A 21489-nucleotide genomic window follows, 5' to 3' on the forward strand; every position below is an offset into this window, starting at 1 on the left:
CTTTACATATTTTAATTTTTACATAGATTCCTGCATCTTCAATGTAACTTGCTAATAGGGTCAATGCGATGAGATAACACACAAAAAGAAAGGAAGCTTCTTTAGAAGGCTGGATCTTATTTGTCCCTTAAGTGTAGTATATCATGTTGCACAACATGTCATCCTGGCTAGTACTTATGAACATCTAACTGGTATGTGACTATGTAAATCTTTTTTACAAAACACCAAACACTGCAATCTTGCAAACTTGAAGGGTCATTTAGAAACATTATTAAAAACAGAACAAAGATAGAGTTCCTGGAAAACTTACATTACAATCAAATCCAAATATTAAAAAACATTTGTTAGGAGACTGTTGGCACAAGTGAGTAATTCCAATCATGTCAACTTTTGTTTAATTTAAAGACATTTTCAAGCCAAAAAGGTTTTTGTACCGTGTTAAAGGGCTAATACTGGTGAAGCACGCATTAAGTCTTCAAATATAAAGAAAAATCCAGCTTAGTTAATACAACAAAAAAAATGTATGTCTGACAGTTCCACTCCAAAGTGGGTTCCAGTTTATTCAGAGTCCACAGAGCAGTGTCTCACAAGGCAGAGCAAAAACAACCTCACCACCGTGAGATGAAACCAAGAACATCCACTCCACTTTCTTAAATGAACCTTGACTATGAGAAGTTTGGTTATTTTTCTTAGGGAAATTGGAATATTTTGCCTGTAATTTATGCAAGCCTCCAAGTTCAATCAATGTTAATCACAGTTTATAGTCACTGCTTTTCTGTGAACTTCCAGAAGGTTTCGTTGGCATCTACAAACCTGCCTCAGCAAATAGAAAGGAAGCCACATAACAAAGGGGGAAGAAACAATGTTGATTAGATCAGGAAATTCTTCCAAAACCAAATTGTTTCCCATGTAAAGCTGGTTTGTGCATTATCCTGAATTCACTTTTGGAAAGAAAAACCACTCCAGCTACCTAAAGGAGATCAATGGAGACAGTGGGATGCTTAGGAAATAATTACAGCTACAGAGCCTGGAGCCTGCACTTTGTCTCCAGGAATGACTCCTTGGGGCTGGGGGCAGGTAAGGGGAAAGTTGCAGAATTAGCCCACCAGGAGAGCTATGCTTTACACCATAATCATTACTGAGGGTATATGCTGGGTGCTACAGATAGAACTGTTAGTTTGAGAATCAAATCTCACCTGCTAACTTTGCACCAGCAAGAAAAGTGCTGCTTTGGGTCTTTGCTGTGCCACCCAATCCTCATAGAATCAGTGACTGAGTGCAAGAACAAAGATTTTAGAAAGCCTAGCCTCTCGATATCACTGCTAGCAACAAGCAAACAAAACAAAACAGCACAAGCAGAAAGAAAGACGGCATCAACTCTCAGCACTGCTCACCAGTACAAGTGCTGACAAAAGTAAACATCACATGCAGACAGAGGAAGCTGTGGATCTGAGAAATACTTAGAAATAATTGGAATGTTAATAAGTGGTCTTTCATACAAACCCAAGCTTCAGAGTAAGTGGAGTCTTTTCAGAATCTTTCTGCCATTATTCAAACTGAAGCTATTTTGAAAAAAAGTCCCTAGAAATAAAACTCCTCACCCAAGTTCTCAGGGCAATTTTAAGTTCACTGTGTGTGAATCAGAGAGGCAGAAATGGAAGATGCCAGTGGAGTGGAGAGTTTGTGAATTGGAATAGAGAAACATGATGAGACCTGATGAACTTACTGGTTTTTTGGATGCAGTGGAACATGTAGGAGTAGTTTGCTATCAAGCATCAGACACGTAAGATTGGAGAGCAGAATAATAGCAAAACTGAATTACGGATATAACCAATTGGGGAAAGCAATACGTAATGAGAAAAGGGGTCGATGCTAATCTGGATGCCCTTTTTCAAAGAAGCAGAAAGACTGAGAAGACTATGAAGAAAGGGGGTTTTCAGATATAAGGAGAATCAGAAATGACTGGGAAAATAAAGCTAATGGAATACTGAGTTAAACAGTCAGATGAAACAGTTCTAGTGTCCAGGATACTGTAAAAAGAACATAATTAACAAACGTGAAATTTAATTTTAAAAACAGAAGAAATGTTATCTTTAAAAAAAAAAAAAGAAGCCCTAAGACCTTAATTTAGTGTAAATATAGGCAAAGACTAAGAATAACAATCAAATGATTGGATGATCAATTCACCTATCTACAGAAAACGAAGTAATCTCAGATTATTAAAACTAAAACAGCACGGCTGGCATTGTGGCTTTGTGGGTAAATCCTCCACCTGTGAAGCCACCTTGCCAAACACACACCAATTCAAACATGCTACCTGCTAACATGCCTAACAGAAGCAGAGTGCCTAGGAAGAAGAATGGGTAGAAGATCTCCCCACCCTCTTTCTTTTTCTTTTCCATCTTTTTGACTTTGCCTTACAATATATAAATAAATCTATACAAAAATAGTAGTGTAACATACCTAACTACTGATTGAAAAGTTAAAAAATATATTTTGACAAAATTGCATCTTCAGCAATACAATTATAAGCACGCATAGAGAAGGGGATTTTGATATACTCATCTAAAAGAAATGATGCTATTTTAGGTTACAGATATGCAATTATCCTGATTTTAGCATTACTTAATGTATGCATGAATCAAACCACAATGAACCTCATAAATATGTATAGGCATTATGTATAAATAGAAAACATTTAGTTTGAAAGTATTATTTTTAAATTCCACATTTCACCAATAGCTAAAAATTTTTAATTTTCCTCTTTTATTATTTTAGCTTATTAGCTATTATCTTCAAACAAATGGGGATGACAAATGGGAAATCTTAACAGTAATATACCTTTATCATGAACTAACCAGATTATAATATTTCACAGTTTTATAATTCAATATATCCAACCCTAAATACAGTATAATTAAGAACCAAAGCTTGCTCAAACAGTTGAGAGTTATATAGGTAAAATTTTCAGGACTAAATTCTATTAACAAAGTATGGCAATACCTTGGTTGGAGTACAAAAGTGATTGCAAAGAAGTTAAACTCATGTACAATGTACTGCACATCTTGCATGCATGACCTTATCCAAAGAATGACCTCTGACATTTTTTTTTCTTAGGAAACAGCAAAATCATTCTGATAGAAATAGATGATAACTTATGTTCATTGGCAATGTAAATCACTGTCCACAAAACCTACCCCAAATCTTGATACTACTGGCCAGGTGTCTGGCCTTTATTGGCTGTCCCCAAAAATGTCATTAAAAGATGACTTGAAGCATCATTATTAGCATTTGTGACAGGCCTAGAAATCTCAGAGATTAACTGATGGCCTTGCAATTAGTACAGTTACTACAGGTCAGTAATATCTTCCAAATAGTGTAGGCACTGATGCTGAAAATGAGGGCAGTGCCATAGCAAATGTTACTTTACATAAAGTTTCAGGAAATGCCCTAACCAGCTACAATGAATGAATCCACCAGCTGAAACAGATGCTGCTGTACTGTTACTAATATTAGGAATGCCATCTTGTTAATCCACCCCATTGTGGTACAAAACTTCTTTATTAACTAAAAATACTAAATTATAAAGTTGATTTTAAGACTTCAAAATTCAAGACACTACTCCTCCAGACAAATATTTTTCCAGTGTGAATCTGTGCAAACTGGATTAACAAAATATAAATTTAAAGCCAAGGGAAGTTTTAGAATTCCAATGTCTTGTTAGTTTGAGCTTCCTAAATCCACAGGGCAATTTTAGAGGAAAATATGAAAGGAATTTTACAGAAGGAGGAGGAGGGGAAACATTCATTTAGTGGAGGGAAGACCAGTAGGAAATCATGAGAAAATGATGAAGTAACTGAAATGCAAAATGAGTTATCAAAATACTTAAGGAGGCACCAGCTAGTCTCTCATGAAAAGGAACAAGTGTCAGAAAGACTTGGAATGCAGTCACAGACTTAATAAAGGATTTATGGGATTTAAAGTTTGGGGAAGCTTCAAAGTCAAACACATCTCCAAAGGGGGAAAAAAAAGAAAGACTTGTAACTCAGACAACTTTGGAAAGCAGTTTGGGAATTCAAAGCAATTTTTCAACACACTTGCAACAGCCTCTAACGTAACCAATGGGGGAAAGAAGTATATGGAAAGAAATCAAATATGCTCAGAAATCTTAGGAACCCGTATCTAGTATTTCTAGACATCATTTAAAATGCTATTAATTCAAATGAATAAATTGAGTGTACTATAAAAATCAAAGATGACCCTAAGAGGCAATAGGGGAAATAAGGCTTTGGAAGAAGAATTAGAAGAATTAGTTATAAACTTCTCCTCAAACATCTGCTACCTGGACACTTGGACATGTCCCTGTTTCCTGCAAACCTTGACTTTCTCATCAGCAGCATGGAGTTTGTGACTGCTGTAGCCACTGGGTTTGGTGCATTGAGCTGTATCAGGTGCATAGCACTTCGGGTAGAATTTTAATATGTGGTATCTATTGGTCTGTTTCACTGAAATAGCTAGAAATGGTATTAAGTTTTGTGAAGTGTCCCTTCTAGAATACAGTTGCAGAAATTCAGATGCTATTGGTAAATTACATCACTTACTGGCACCTGGCTTCAGCTTGACTCAGTTCTGGCTGCTACAGCAATTTGAGAACGGATCAAAAAACAGATGAATAGTCAGTCTCCTCTCTCTCTCTCTCTCTCCCTCCCTCATTCCTTCTTTCCCTCTCTCACTTTCAAATAAGTAGATAAACAACTAAATAAGTAAGTGTGTGTGTGTGTGTGTGTGTGTGTGTGTCTGTTTTAAAGAACAGTTCTATATCATGGCCAGGAATGTTGGTTTTCAGCAAACCAGTTTCCTTCTTTGCCAAATGCTTCCCTGAAAGACTTTGCCAATGGTGGGAGACAGAGACAGGTGAAGGAAAGAAGAGGATAGCTAAAGAGATGTATCACTCCAATGAACATGGTTCTTATTCACTCTGTAGTTCCACAAATCAGTGGGTGATTCCAATTCCCAGTTCCTCTATAGAGTCCCAAATCCAGCATCATTGCATCCCTCAAAAGTACTCAGGCAAAGCTAATTGTCTTGTAATATAGAAACTGCATTAATAAAATAGGTACACAAAGCAGTGTGGAAGCCTGAGTCTCCTCACTGCTTAGGGAAGACTTGAGCTAGTGCTGATACACTAATCAATGATATATGAAAACTTTATCAGGTAAAACAATTTATGGAAGGAAATTGGGGTAGATGAAGCATCAAGTTCAATGAGGTAAGTTTAATGTATTCTTGAATTTCTTAAAAGATATATTTATTTTTATTGCAAAGTCATATATACAGAGAGGAGAAGAGACAGAGAAGATCTTCCATCCACTAATTCACTTCCCAAGTGACCACAATGCCTGGAGCTTAGCCAAACTGAAGGCAGGAGCTAGGAGCTTCTTCTGGGTCTCCCACATGGGTGCAGGGGCCCAAGGCTTTGTGCCGTCCTCAACTGCTTTCCCAGACCACAAGCAGGGAGCTGATGGGAAGTGTGGCCTCTGGGATTAAAACTGGTGTCAATATGGACATTGGCCAATAGGCCACTGTGCCGGGCCATATTCTTTAAATTTTGAGGAATCCTGAATGACTCAGATATTAGCCGAGTAAGAGAAGTAGAACCATAGTAAAGACTACATGGAGACAGGCAAGGGCCAGGTCCTGAAATCCTACACAGGCAGAATGTGCAGAGAGTGCAGAAACAGGAGGAGGAGGAAGCGATGGAACGCTGCAGAGAACCCTGCCGGGACACTCAACACTCTCAGAACATGGTAAGTATGAAATGAGAGTACAACTCTGCTCAGGCCAACGCGTCTATGATGTTACAATGAATTTACATCTTACTCCAAATGCAATGCTCAGCCACTGAGGAATTCTATTTAGGCAAGTGGAGTAGGATGATTTACATATGCACAATCTTGCTATGGCAAGCATGGAGTTTGTTAGAACAAAAAGGAAGGCACGCAGACAAAAGACAATAGTAACTGCCTGGAAACAGAGGAGGCAGAAAAACAAAACTTTCTAATTTTAAAGGTAGCGAGAGTAGTAGAAAGTACTTTGTGAAACATTTTCTTTATGAGAAAAGTGTTTCTAGATAAATAATATCACTCATTTCATAGTTTCCTGTAGGCCAACCGGTTGTATGCTAAAACAGTATTTTGCTGCTTTAGATATGTAAACTTTTTATCATAAGCTTTGAAGCAAATATTTTCAGTTGGATATTTTTTCTCTGTTGATAAGCTTTAAGTATTCATCTTTCTACTTATCCATTCTACATCTCAATATGCATATGTATGTAATTCAAATCTTGTTTGTTCTTACTTGTTTTAACTTTTATTTTGCATAAGCTCAGGAATTTTCCTATATACCATCCCCTTTTCCACGTGTCACCACTGTTTTCCTCCACATTATTACCTATTTAAATGTAATTTTCTAATTAAATCTTTATTTCTATAGCACCTCACTCATGCAACTGAAATGCTTTTCACTCCACAGAGTATTTGTGTCGCCAATGATTCTCTTACTGAATGATTCATGTAATACATAGTGCTGTCACTATGCGCGCTTGCTTACTGATGCAAATCTGTTCCATTCATAAGATTAACCCATTAAATTCAATCAGTTATATTTCTAGAAAACATTTTAGTAATATCTGGTAATATGAAAAAACTAAAGCCGTTTATTACTCCTGATTCAGTAATTATAGGCTTGAGATTCTGCATTAAGGAAACAAAGATGTAATTGTTTGAAAGACTGAATAATGATGTTCCAAAACAAGATATACTTAGAAGAGTGAAATTTGGCAAGTCTTACTTCCTACAAGAATCAAATTACTCACTATATTATGGTACAAATAGGAAACAGGCTGTTACGAAACCATTCTAAATGGTTTTTGAAATCTATTACATGGCATAAGAAAATGTACCTGCTATCATTTTCAGTGAGAAGAAAAATGTAAGTAACAAAGTAAATACAGATGTGCAGTCAAATCAAACACTGATTTCCTAGACTAAAGCTTTCCTTCTGTTGAAATACACAGCAACGAAAGATAACATAAATGAAGAAACTAAACAAACTATGCTTTTTTAAAAAGAAGTAAATATTGGCCCCCACACACTGGCCTAGCAGCAAAGTCCTCACCTTGAATGTGCTGGCATCCCATATGAGCACTGGTTCTGATCCCAGCAGCCCCACTTCCCATCCAGCTCCCTGCTTGCAGCCTGGGAAAGCCTTGGGCCCCTGCGCCTGCGTGGGAGATCTGGAGGAAGTTCCTGGCTCCTGGCTCAGGATTGGCACAGCGTCGGCCATTGTGGTCAGTTAGGGAGTGAATCATCGGATGGAAGGTCTTCCTCTCTGTCTCCTCCTCTCTGTATATCTGACTTTGTAATAAAAATAAACGAATCTTTTTAAAAACGTAAATACCTCCTTAAACCAGAAACAGCAGAAAATCTCAAGTTAATAAAAAGAACTGAGTACGAAGTTACAGAATGTGAAGGGGTCTGGCTTATGTGAGGACAGTGGAAGAGAGAGTAAATACAACAAAGATCAGAGCCAATCTCAATTCTGGAAACTAAGTGGTTTAATTGGTCTCCTCAACTCATGAGAGAGGATGAAAACAGCTACCACTTTCTACCTCCCAGTATGGCAGCACATATGCAGCTGTACCCCTGCAGCAGGAAGATGCAGCTTTCTAGCTAAGATCTTAAATAACACTGCATTTGCAATAAAACTTACATGTCTATGGGTCAGCAGTCTCATGCTGCTGATGGATGCTCTGGTGCCACCTGAGTACCAAAGATAGTTTCAGTAAAGCAACTTTAAAAATCAAGACAAAGAGGGATCTGGGAACTAAGAGCAGGAAAAGATGGAAGGACAAACCGATATATGGTCTCTGCAGCTGCAGCACAAAAGTACTTTCAGACGGTATATAAATGACTAGCTATGGCTTTGCTTTCATTGACCTTAACCCATAAAAAAGGTTGATTGAGCTCAAAGGCCATAACTTTAATCCCGTTTTAAGACTGACATTCTGACATCACAGTGGAAGCCAATGAGAACAAAGATAATGTTTAATTCAACAAATTTGAGATTAATTCATTTCAGATGAAAGAAAACTGAAAATATCACTAAGATAGAGAAAATAATTTTACAAAGTAAGAATAATGAAAATTAATATGATAAAAATATCACAAAAATCCTGGAAACAAAGATTACCACTTAAAAGGAACTATATTGATAATATGAACACTAGATTGGATAGCATTGATGAAAAGATGAATGAACTGGAAAACAAGTTTAAAATAATGTGGAGTAGAATAAAATTTTTTTAAAAAAATTCTTAGGAGACAAAGGGAAATAGATGAAGAAGCTCCAAAAACTGTCTGAAAAGAGTTGCAGGAAAAGGAGAAAAAACTGATGAAGTAATACATGAATAAACAGCAGCTGAAGAGGTCAAAGATATTCAGGAAGCCATCACTCTTTGTTTTCTAAAAATAGAGACCAAGATAAAGAACTATAAAGGAATACACTTATAAAATATATAGCAATGGAAAAACCAATGATACAGATAAGAAAATTAAACATCTCAAAAGCAAAAAAAGGTGGATATTAATAAACTGCTTATCATTAATAGATATCAGAACATGTCATCCCAACAATAATCAAAACTAAATAAAAATTCTACACCCAGAAAAGCTATTCATCAACAAGGGTGAAAAAAAAGTTCAGCACTTTCAATGCTACTTTCACTGAAATAACAACAAATGCAAATGGAGAAAATGGGATGTAAAAATGGTAGCATACTTAAATATATTTGTCAATGTTACCTAATGATGATAAAAAGCAGTATCTTTTAACAAAAACAGTAGTACTAAAAGTTTGGGAAAATACTAGGAGGAACATAATAGCAGTTAAAAGTATTACTATTCTAAAACTCTCATTTTACTTGGATAGCTAAGTATACTGCATAAATTATAACATTGAAATTACATAATTAAGGAAATATATTAACACAAAGACTAACCAATAAATGAGTTAGGAATACTATACAAAGCCTTCAAATATTATTAGAGATGCTGGCACCTTTGCATAGTGGATAAAGGCATCATATATAGGAACTGGTTCAAATCCCCACTGTCCCACTTCCAATCAAGCTCCCTGAAAACGGGATTCAGAAAGCAATACTCAGGTTGCTTCACTCAAGCGTGAGACCTGGAAGAAGCTCCTGGCTTTCAGCTTCGGATAGGCCAAGTTCTCCCAGTGTAATCACATGAGAAGCAAACCAGTGGGTGGAAGTTCTGTCTTTCTGTATCTCATTTTCTCTCTGTAACTCTTTCAAGTAAAAATAAATAATTTTTTTTAAAAAAGAAAAATGTGTCTACATTTTACAATTTTTACAATAATATTTACAAATCTACAGTTTTAAGCTGATCACTAAATATAAACAATTTACACAGAGGCTGATTCTTTTTTACGTATCTCTCAACACACTTGTTGCTTCCACTTGGACATACTGATTAATTTTGAGCATATTTTCTAGTCAGTATTCAGAGAGAGAACAGAGGAGAGAATATACATGAGCGCATTTTTGTCCATCTTGTTCACTTCCTGTAACTTAATTACTCAATGCTCTGTGCATGCTAAGCTGATTTAAGTTATGTGGCAAATGCTACAACTCCTGCCCAAGAAAGGCACTGGAACAGAAGCCATCATTTGGCATGACTACATCAAGAAAGGCTGCTGACACCCATAAGAGATCAAAAGCATATCAGGTTGCCTAACAAATTCAGTAAGCATCTCACTAAGCACAGGAACCAAGGGGAGCATTCTAAAGAGCTACAGAAATCATAGGAGTAACTAGAGAAACCACACACAGTGGATGTCCTTATACCATGCTAAAATAAGATTCAGTTGTCCTATTAAAATGTCTGAGCTATCACATGTTATTCCTCAGCCTTTCCATAGAAATAGAAATCACTTCACTATATGATAAAATAAATAACAGACACTAAAGATGTGTGACTTCATGGTTATACCTCATCGGCCTTTTTGAGTTTTTTTTTCTTCTCTATCAGTCCAATCCCAGTATTCTCTTTTTAGCTCATATGATCTACCAGAAGCTGGTGGTTATTTAAGGTACAAAGGGAATTGGACAAAATTGCTCTATATGCATTATTCCATTTAATAAAATCTTCTTTAAAAAGAGTTACCTCTGGAAAAACCATGTAGAAATGTTTATTGATATTCCTGAAATGAATTCTCTAGTCCGACCACTTAGAACTACTTTCACTATGTTGCAATAATTGTAGCAAATATTATTTTAAATTACTGTAGTTGTATTTTAATCAATGCAATACAATGATCTCCCATTTGACTACATCGGTGTAAGGATGTACTTATCTATTTAAACCCATCTCTACCCTAAAAAGGACAAGTACATTTATTTTATGCCTTCTTGACACAAAATACTATATTCATGGTAAGTCTTCCATAAAATTAGACTTATATTTAAGTTCACAGCATCTGCTCTTTTTTTGCTATAAAATATCTTATTTTTATAGAAATAATCAAATTTGGAAAAAGCAAAATTAGAGGTGAAAGATGACTTTGTCCGGTTTCAAATCCTGAGTCAGACACTTGGCACTTAGTACTTCATGTTGATGTCATTTTCCAAGAATTCAGTCCTATAGGATTACATTGTATCATGAATTCTGGTTTTACTTCCCCTATCTTTACTGTGAGCTCTGAAGAAGAAAACAGCATAGTTCAGCTATGTACACAATCAGGTTTGCACATTTCAGAGTGTATTCTGCTGCCAATATGACATACCAGGCAAATTGTGACACAAGTGCTATGTGGTCAAACAAATTAGAGAAGTACTACAAGTGTTCTTTCAGAAATCCAGGGAATTTCTTTGAAATTTAACTTATATGAGACATTTTTACATTTATTTGGCTAGGACGTTCAGTTGTGTCAACGTAGGGGTAAGTGGGAAAAGTCCATGCCAGGAAAATACAACACAGTGCTATTTTTGAAGATATAAGCTTAGGGGTTAACTTTCTCCAAATGAGGTGTAAACTCTCAGGATTAAATTCCTCTCCCCATTGTTCTGAAGTATGCAAAAATGGTTAAGGTGTTCCTAAAATCCTTCATCCTTTATAGCTACCACGTTGCTGCAAAAGGGAAATGCTCTCAGAGGAAACAGTATTCAGAAACACCAACTATTTGACCTTTCCAAACTCATTATCTTGTGTTAGTAACTCCCTCATCTTAGCGCTAAGTATTCTACAAACTTTGCATTGTTATGGATGCTTGTAAATTTAATAACTGTAGGAATCAGCCACAGAGGTACTAACAGAAAATGAACATTTCAGAGTGATGTACCAATTAAAGCAAACATAACCACTTGGTGATAATAAGACGACCATTTCTCTCAATTACCTACTAAATTCTACATTGTAAACCTGAATACTTGAGTATAGTATGAAGCTATTTTCACTCTCCCCAGAAATGTCCTTACTACCATGCTTCTGTGTGTGTAGGTAAAATCCTGAAACACACTGACAATATTTAGAGGTATGATAAATGCTACAGTTTGATTTTTTTCCTATTACTCCAATAATGCATGCTTTACCTAAAATACAATATCATATGAAATAAATATAATGTCTTAAAATTACTCCTTCAAGCACCTCAATTAGTATCGATAAGTGATGCTGAAGTGACAAGACTTCAGTTCTAATCACCGGCAATCACTCTCCATGCATCCACAGCACCTTGATCTGACATCAAGGAGGCCTATGGCAAATGTCACTGAATACAGAAGAAATGCATAATGTGGCTGTGTTGGTTGAACTCTATATAAAAGAATCACAAGGAGACTAGAAAAACTTTAAGAATCTTATAACACAACAATATCTCTGGACACATAAATCTTAAAAATGAGTTGAGTCTCTTGAAAGTTATGCCTTTCACTTGCTGGTTTCTAGACAGAGGGGAGGGAGGCAGTAGTGTTCATTTAACACTGTACTTGATATACTATCAAGTCAAACTTTTACATTAACTTACTTGCTCTCTGTACGTACTAGAAAGCACTTAAGGTCGCTGAGATGTTCTCAATTCCAATAACCATAAAAATAATCCACATGATAAAGGACTAAAGAGATTTTTTTTTTTTACTTAGGAAAAAAAACTTCAATGTATTTGCTCCTGTGTGTATATTAGATTTAATCTGGAAATGTAAAGAACTTCCGTCACCAACAGGCTTAGAGATAATTTCTTGACTAATAAGAGAATATATGTGGTTTCTGACTGAGTATTGGTTCCAGAAAGGCTCAAAAGTGACAAAATCTTGAGCAAGGCAGAATGGGGAGAGAATATTTATCTTTTAACAATGACACGGTTTGTGTTCAACCAAGACATGATGAATGTCTGTATGTCTTGGCTATAAAATGAAAACTTACTCCTGATGAAACAGACTGTTATTTTTAATAACTTGATACTATTCATTTACTAGATCCTGATACGTGTAACTTTTTAAACAACAAAAGAATAATACTGACTAAATATTTATTTTTTGAGATACACCAAAAACAATGTTCCACATGGTTATGACTGATAACCTGTCCTCAAAAGCATAGAGAAGTCTGCCTACCTCTTTTAGGGAGAAGAAATAGAAAATGTGAGTTCAAGTTACCTTTTAAGTCTTTCTTCAGTTTCCGGAGATCTTTCTGAAAATCTTCAAACTTCATTTGTGAGGCTTGAAAAAGATCCTGGGGTTCTGGCAATGGGAAGACACACTGTTCCTTTCCAGCATCCTAATTAGTAAGAAAAAAAAATTTAAGCAGCTGAGCATCAGTATAAAACAGAATAACACATGAAAATCAATAGCAAAAAACAAAAAAACCCTGCAAAATCATTTAACAAATGACAAAATTGAACTATACATAGCTACTGTCTTACCTCATCAAAATTTCGAAGATAAAATGAAACAATGTATGATAAAAGACTTCTGCTGTTGTCCTGGGCAGAAAAAACAAAACCAGCAACAGTATAGTTTAGAAATTATTAAATATATTGTAGAGAACATAAAACTTCAGGGTCCACATTTGTATGAAAGAGAGCATTTAGAATGAAATGTTGATTCTGATTTGAATGGTCTCAGTCATAACACTGAAAGAAGATAGTATAATAGAAGAATTTGTTCCCACTGTTTCAATCCTAATCTTCGTGGAAGCATAATTGTTCAAGAGCAGAGTCTTAACTGAAAATAGCAATCTTCTTTTTTATTCTCTGTAAGTTTATCAATTTTTGCTTTATAGCTTCAATTTTGTTTAAATTTTTACTGCAACATTAATGTTGTGTTCTGTAGCTAATATCTTAAATAATTAAGTAATGTGTGTATTTATACAAAGGTGGATGACCAGCTAAATTTAATTGAGGCTCATTACAATATAGACAAGAGGAAAAGGTTAAAATATAATCTTATGTAAGCAGGAACTCTAAAGTGTACATATATATATAGATATAGATATATAGATATATTGATATATCAGTAACTGTAAGCTAGTTCATAATACTCATGCCAATATAAATAAAATAATGTTCTCAGTTATATGGAGAAATGTAAAATTTTTTCATATTTAACAGGATGTTTTTCAATTACTTTCTCACATTCTTAGAGGCATTCTGACATAGTCTGATATGATATATATTGGAGACTTCTATCATGAGACATAAGTTTTTCACTAATCAATCTAGGCCACTTGACATTTTCCTTTCTTCCAACTTATAAATCAAAAAAACAGACTGCACAAATCAACTAATAAAATGTTTATCAAAAGCCTGCTGCAACAGAGAATTAAAGTCATCTAAGAAACAGCTCTGTTCCTGAAGGTCTGTAAAACAGAATTAATAAGAAGATATGTTACATATACCAAGTTTATGTACTAAAGTGTCCTATGAAAATACATATCATAAAATAGTATTTTAAGAAGCAACAATAATAATCATAAAAACTATGAGACTATTTCAAATAGTCCATACGAAATAAATTTAGAAGTTCATTTTGCTAGAGAAAAATTGAAACTCATGCAGATTTTAGCAACTTATTAAATAGCTCTCATCGCAAAAATTTTGTAACAGTCTTCCCTAAAAGAAGCTTATCTTTGCATTTCATTCTTCCATTAAATTGCAAATTGCCCTCTTATGCTGCTGGTATACTAAGAAAGGACTCCATGCTATTGGATTTCAGAAAAGCACAGTATTGGACATTTTATCTTTATTGCTGTTCAATGAAAGACTACTGAAAAGTATATGTACCCACATATGCATAAATTAACAAATTTTCAATTGAGCAAAAAGATGTATTTTTCAGAGGGCAGTTATTTTATTATCCTGAAAGGATAGTCCCGTTTATTTCTATTTTTACTCCTAACCAATCACTTAAAGAACCTTGATAATTCTTGCATCATATTGTTCTCTGCAGTAACTTCGTAGCAGAGGGACATCATTCTGAGTTTCTGTTTATCATCTCAGATTTTACTCTATGGCACTGATCACCACCTCAAGTCCTCTATCTCTTACAGCGTTGTTGGAATATCTTGAACTAATGTTAAACAAATACTATAAAAGTAGGACAAAACATAATTAGATCTGCAAAAAGACATAGACATTCCCATCCATGTAAGCATCAGAAACAAAATAGTATGTAGAGAAGCAGAACTGTTTTGACATGATATTTGTAATAACTAATCATTGTTTTGTTTGCAAAACATGAGCCTCTTGGCCTCCACTCTTCAACTCCGAGAAGAAAATACAAAACACGACTGTCGAATTCACAGAAAAACAAATGGAGTTTATTTATTTTTACAAAAGGATAAATATTAGCAGATACGTGAGAATGAAAAAAAGTGCTTGCTTTTATTTTAAAATATTATAATCATTCACTGGACTTGGAATTACAAACAACTTTAGGAAACACTATTGTGGTTCACTAAATCACAATGAATCTGATGGCATGACTTTTATCTGGCTCTAGATGTAAAGAATCCTTTTGCTTTGGATCCCAAAGAGGTACTTATTAAATCTAGTTTAGAATCAGGTCATTATTAGCCAAAATATCTAATCCTCAATTGGCCTACATCCATTAGTACAAAATACTTACACTGCTCTTGACGTCTTTCAGCTTCGGAAGAATGTCTAATCCAAAACCATCTGCCTGACCCCGAGTCTTATTTCCACCATTCATGTAGTTGCCAAAGGCAAGAACCAAACCCAGAACCTGCATAACCCCGGGGCCGTTTTTTAATGTCTGTAAAACAGGAAAAAGAACAATTTTCTCTGACACAAGGTTTTATTTGAATAATACAAAGTTATTGCCAAGAATTCACATGATAATAACAGTTTTGAGTCATTAACAATATTTCTCATTCCACATTATCAGGTATATTTTAAGAGCAGTCACCAAGGAACTTTAAAAAGTTGCAACCCCAACAAGAATTTAAACATGCTTTCATAAACTGAGGTATATCAGTCTAGGCAATTCCTATGACATAACTGAAAAGAAATTAAATAATTTTATAATATGACAACTACTATAAAACATTATCATTGCCATCATGCTAACCCTGCCTATGCTTGGAACAAAATAAGTATTTGGAAAAAGTCATAAAGAAACAAAGGCAATTGTAAGATTTCTAAATTCAGGTTTACTCCCCAAAAGTTCACATCGCATCTTCCAAAAACATCAAGTGTAATTTTAATTTCCATGTCACTTCCTCTGAAAATGTATCTTTGATAACATCTTCCCACTTTTCAAAATGATTTACCACAACCAGAACCAATGGTACTATTGATTTTTGACAAATTGTTTTCAATGTTAATAACAGACATTTCTGCCAAGCACTTATTCTGTTTTCAGAACATGAATCTTTTGTGGAGTCATATGGCTGTCCTTAAATGATTTGGTTGGAATAATCATTAACAATTTGCAAGATTCTGCCAGAACTTGAAGGGAAGTAAATAAAATGCCTTCAGCTCTCATTCGCTTGGAAGTAGGATATCTGAACGGAGTATGAAACGTGAGAATTTTGCTTTGGCAAAAGTCCGTGGAAGACAGCTCCCGAGAGGCCAGCACACACTGGCCACGCTGGCCCTGCGCTGTGTAGCACTCCGCGTGCCAACCTGAACTGGTGCTTTGATCTTGGAGCCTTTGCGGTGAAAAGTTCTCTTCTGTGGGACTGCTAGCCCTCACACTGAAGAGTAGTTTAAAGACAGGAAAACTTTTGTTTACAATATGAACAGGATTGAACAAATTAAATAATCAGGACTCATGTTCAGTTCTCTTTGGACCAGAACTCACCTCACACAATTTCTGTAGTAATTCCAGTTTGCGACGAATTGTGCAAATGCTTTCTGAAAACGTAGACTGGAACAGGATGCAAAATACTCGCTCTGAAAAGTTGGGGATTAGTGACAGTTCATAAAGGAACCTAAGGAAATAAAGCCAAGTTCAGAGGAACAATATAATTCATAGAAACAGATGTTGAACCTCATCTCATTCTTGACAGTTCTTCCTGAAGACACTGCATTTTCCAAAGGGACAGAGCCCACCCATGGCCTGAGAGCCCTTGCTGTAGTTCTAAAAGCATGCTTACTGTTCCGGTTTGTCCAGGGATTTGGCATTTTCCTTGTCTTTGGAAGATCGGCCATGCTTCTCAATTTTTTCCAGTTCATCTGATTGAGCTCTCTGAAAAAAAAAAAAAAAAAAAAAACAAAGCCAAGCGGTTTTTCAAAATCTGGTCAGTTGCAGCCTTTAGATAACAATGATCTTAACACAGCAAAAATCTATATATTTTCATAGTTCTTAGCATCTGTTTGTAGCACAGCTTGACTTAATTTACAAGGCATTTTAAAGTGTAAATAGGTTTAATGCAAACCAGATCATCCCCAAATCTTCCAAATAATGTTACTGACGATTAGTGATCTGCAAAACATTTATTCATTCAAGCATGGCTTAAAACAATACAGTTTTCCTTTCTTGTTATTTTGGCTGTTTGTCATACTCTCTAGGAGTTGAGGCTTTCATTTTAAAGTGGCATTTGCTGTAGAAAGGGTTATTGTTGGTTGGGAGTGTACTGAATCTCAAAGGAATGGAGTGCTCCCTCTTAACAGTCCTTATACCTTTGATGGCGCCTCCTGCTCCATCATCAACAGCAACATCCCTTTGTGAGGAATTTGCCTATTCATGTCTCTCCACATTAACCCTTTCTTCTCAGTCCAACTGCGTATACACATTTAATAAAAGCAAATTACTTTCCAATCTTTAGACACAGAAATGAAAAAACCTCTCTCTTCCTCTCCTGGAAGAACAAGAGAAACAGCAGTCTGGCTGAACACAAAACATTTCTCCTAATATCCGCTGTCCACTAGTGAAACAACAAACAAAAAACAGTGCCATTGGTGGGGTCAGTGCGGCTAAGTGGAAAGATGAAGTACAACTTTCACAAAGCAGCAATGAGATTTCTAGGACATTCTGTTCCTGATCTTCACAAACCTCACCAAAGCTGGAATTGAGGGGGCCCAGAAAGTCAGAAAGAGGTGGACGAAGCGAGCAACACACTCTGCTCAGCCAATGCACAAAAGAAGTAAAGAGGCATCTCGTCAAGGAGAGGACACAGAAAGACACTGGGGAAATTCTCAAAAAACAAAACAAAACAAAACAAAAATCTACCATGACACAGCTCACCCACTCCTGGGAAAACAGGTGTAAGAAGCAATATCAGCACATAAAAGAAACACCCGAGTCCCATGTTCATAGCAGCCCATTTTGCAATGTCTGAATGAACCTAGACTTCTACTAATTGATGACTAGATAAAGAAAATACTATGGAATATTACTCAGTCACTAAAAAGAATGAAATCCTGACATTTGCAATAAAACAGATGCCAATGGAGATCATTATGCCAATAAAATGTGCTAGACACCAAAAGGCAAATATCATTTATTTGTGATAATTAATACAGAGAGAATAAAACATAAGTGAATATAATATACAGTATATAATTAGTATACAGCTATACTGAACTGCACCATGAAAACAGCAATATATTTTTTGGACCCACAATGAAGACAAAAGAAATGGAAGGTGGGGGTGAGTGAAGACTATGGGTGCTGATAAGCCTCACTTTTCATTTGAGTGTTGGTTCTGAGTATGACCAGAAGACAACAAAGTCATTTATCTGGACACTTTTATGTAGTTCTCAGGAGGTATATTATAAGTCAATAAAATGTTTCTAAACAGTAAAAAAGAAACTATGTCAAGAAAGCATTAAAAAATTGTCCATTTAAAAAAAAATGGTCAACATAAATTTCCAGCAAGCAAATGCAAGTTAAAATCACAATGAGACAGCAAATTTATTAGAACAGTTAGAGCAAAAGCCAGTGTCAATACCACGGAGAATGTAAAACAGTACAACATTCTGGCAAACAGTTTGTCCATTTCTTAAAACACTGAACATACCTTACCTTACAATATAGACATTTACTCCTAGAAAATCGTCTAAAAATGAGAATGCTCAAATCTATACACATACAAAAATGTGTACATGAAGGTTGTTCATATGTTTGTATGTAATAATTAAAAAGTCATAACTACCCAACTGTCCATGTGTTTCCAGCATCACAGTCTGAGGCTTTACCTGCCAGGTCATAACAGAATTTCATAATGTACTAGAGTTTTTAAGATGCTATCATTGGGAAATACTTCCTTATGGTTGCAAGGGATCTGAGCCTACTATTTTTGCAATGTTCTGTGTGTCTATAATTATTTGTAAACTTCAATGAAAAATCCAAAGTGGATCACTGCTCTTAAGGTCCATTTTATCTTCTTTATCATGCTAGTGACTATGCACTCTTTGCTTATGTCTTTCGCCATATGGTTCTTCAATATAAACATCCAATAATTGAGCCTGTTTATGATTCATTCTTTCCCATGTCCACTTAAGCAACATTGTACATTCAAACTAATCTTTTAAAAAACATCTCAAAGGTCTCAGCACAGTGACCTATTGGCTAAAGTCCTCACCTTGAACGTGCCAGGATCCCATATGGGCACTGGTTCTAATCCCAGCAGCCCCTCTTCCCATCCAGCTCTCTGCTTGTGGCCTGGGAAATAGTAGAGGATGGTCCAAAGCCTTGGGATCCTGCATCCATGTGGGAGACTCAGAAGAGCTCCTGGCTCCTGGCTTTGAATTAACACAGCTGCTGCCATTGCGGTCACTTGGAGAATCACTGGGCAGAAAATCTTTTTCTCTGTCTCTCCTCCTCTCTTTATATATATATACTATTTATATTAGTAATGTGTATAATATATAATATGTAGCATACAATATAACATATATATGACTTTGCAATAAAAATAAATAAATCTTAAAAAAATCTCAGAAGCAGTTCTCTTTTATCAATCTTACTGCCTTACAGACATCTGATCATATATATATCTATCTTTCCAAAGACCTGGCCTTTTCCAACTCCCACTCTCTTATGCACTACTTTCTAGTGGCCCAGAATTCCTTATTGTATACACATTTTAATCTGCTATATCTATGCTTTTGACCCCTGCTCCATTTGTTGGGTCCATTCCTGATATCTTCTCTCTAGTACACTACTGGCCCATACTTAAGAGCAACCCCCAAATATTTCCTCAGTATCAATACTATTGCAGCTCCACATGATGAAATGATCATTGCTCTCCAAAAGCTATCTCCACAGAACTATGCTAGTATTTACTACATTAGGCTAATTATTTAGTTTCCCATTATTTATCCACATTTTACCCAATGCTCTTCAAAGAAATAAATATAACATTCATTTTCATATCAATAATACTGAGAACAGTGCCTAGCACATAGGTATGCTGAAATATCCTTGGAATAGGTGGCTTATGTTAATACTTGAAAAACTATGTGTAAGTTATATTATGGAAAAACACCATTTCATATATTGAACTGGGCAATTCCAAATAGTTTCAAGGGTAAATACCTCTGTATTACTGAACGGTCACTTAAAATTATATATATATATATATATTGTATAGTCAAGATATATATATATTGTATAGTCAATATATATTATGTATATATTGTATAGTCTATACACTATTTGCTGTCTCATATCTCATCTTACCTCAAAATCTTGCTTTTAAGAAGCATCATGGTTTCATGGTCCAGAGACACACACCATCAACTCTACCAATACTTTCTTTCCAGGTACATTAAAAACTTTAACAATGTCTCTGAATGCCAAAGACTGAAAGGAATTTCCAGAATAAAGGTCGACTACGCCACAGAAACCTAAAGTTGTATATACAACAGCAGTTCTTTAGGGACCTGGAAATCTTGTACGCTTAACCTCATGTTGGCAAACGTGTAAGAAAACAAGAAATTTAAAGCCCAATAGACATGAGATACCATCTGGAATCACTCAACTTTTTAAATAAGTTCACTGAAGGAGAGCATGATAGGCGTTCTGCAACCTTATTAAGGAAGATAACTATCCCTCTAATAAATTTATTGCCGAGTTAAATGTCAGTTGTTGCGATCATCGGCAACAAGCAGGCAAGGTTGATGACCCTGTGAAGCTTAATACGTCAAAAGCATAAAATATTTTACAGTTCATGTATAATTTCAAGTCAGGATCCAGGCTTTCATAACAATCAATGTTCTTTGCCAGCAGTTAAAACAACAATAGCATTTGCTATCATCATGAAACCTCTACCAAATATATAGACCACAACACGCTATTGCTAAGAGTCTTCTACATAAACTACAGTATCCGCAGTCTTAGGTACATTCTTGTAACGTCAACTGCATAAAGAAATTAAAGACAGTCTAGCGAACATTTATGGCACCAGGTTGACAGAATTTATCGTTGCTGCTAGCCAACTGCACCATTTCCCTAACGCTTGCCTGCCATCATGGAAAATTACTGGGATATGTTTAGTGTATGTGTGTCAGGAGACATGGACCTCAAAGAGGAGCTGAATACTTATTAAAGAGTGAATGTGAAAGAAACACTGTCTGTCTTGCCGAAACTAAAAGGATTGTTAATGTTCTCCAAGAGAGAATTAAGAGGCAGATTACATTAGAATAGAATTTATATAAAAACCATGGCCAGTAGAGGAAGACAGAGAAGTTATAAACAATTCCACACCACACACAAGGATGTGTGAGTTCTGTGCTTCTGAAGGGAATTCTCTTAGAGAACCAGAAGAAGCGGCAGTAAGAGGAGAAGCAAGCAAGTGTTTCCATTATTGAACAAGGTTTACATTTAGAACTAAAACATCAGAAAAAAAAAAAGCACCATGGATCAAAGCTAGGATTAAACAAACAAAAAAAAATCCAGAAACCATATTTTTTTATTAAGGCTTTAATCTCAATCTATTTTCATAAAGG

The 21489-nt window shown here is 35.5% G+C and overlaps 1 protein-coding gene across 3 annotated transcripts in view; it reads right to left on the bottom strand.

The window, feature by feature from the left end:
• The window catches only part of FMN2 (formin 2), a 285407-nt gene that overhangs the window by 93586 nt on the left and 170332 nt on the right, over positions 1-21489 (bottom strand). For all 3 annotated transcript variants that reach the window (XM_040967978.1, XM_040967977.1, XM_040967979.1), the window contains 5 exons: positions 16692-16783; positions 16397-16526; positions 15200-15346; positions 12997-13056; positions 12731-12851 (listed from right to left, as the gene is read on the bottom strand). In XM_040967978.1, coding sequence (XP_040823912.1) covers positions 12731-12851; positions 12997-13056; positions 15200-15346; positions 16397-16526; positions 16692-16783 — 550 coding nt within the window. The remainder of the gene's footprint in view (positions 1-12730; positions 12852-12996; positions 13057-15199; positions 15347-16396; positions 16527-16691; positions 16784-21489) is intronic.

The sequence above is a fragment of the Ochotona curzoniae genome, unplaced genomic scaffold (genome assembly GCF_017591425.1).
Source record: "Ochotona curzoniae isolate NIBS_2020 unplaced genomic scaffold, NIBS_Ocur_1.0 scaffold_4683, whole genome shotgun sequence".
In the NCBI taxonomy this organism is placed as follows: Eukaryota; Metazoa; Chordata; class Mammalia; order Lagomorpha; family Ochotonidae; genus Ochotona; species Ochotona curzoniae.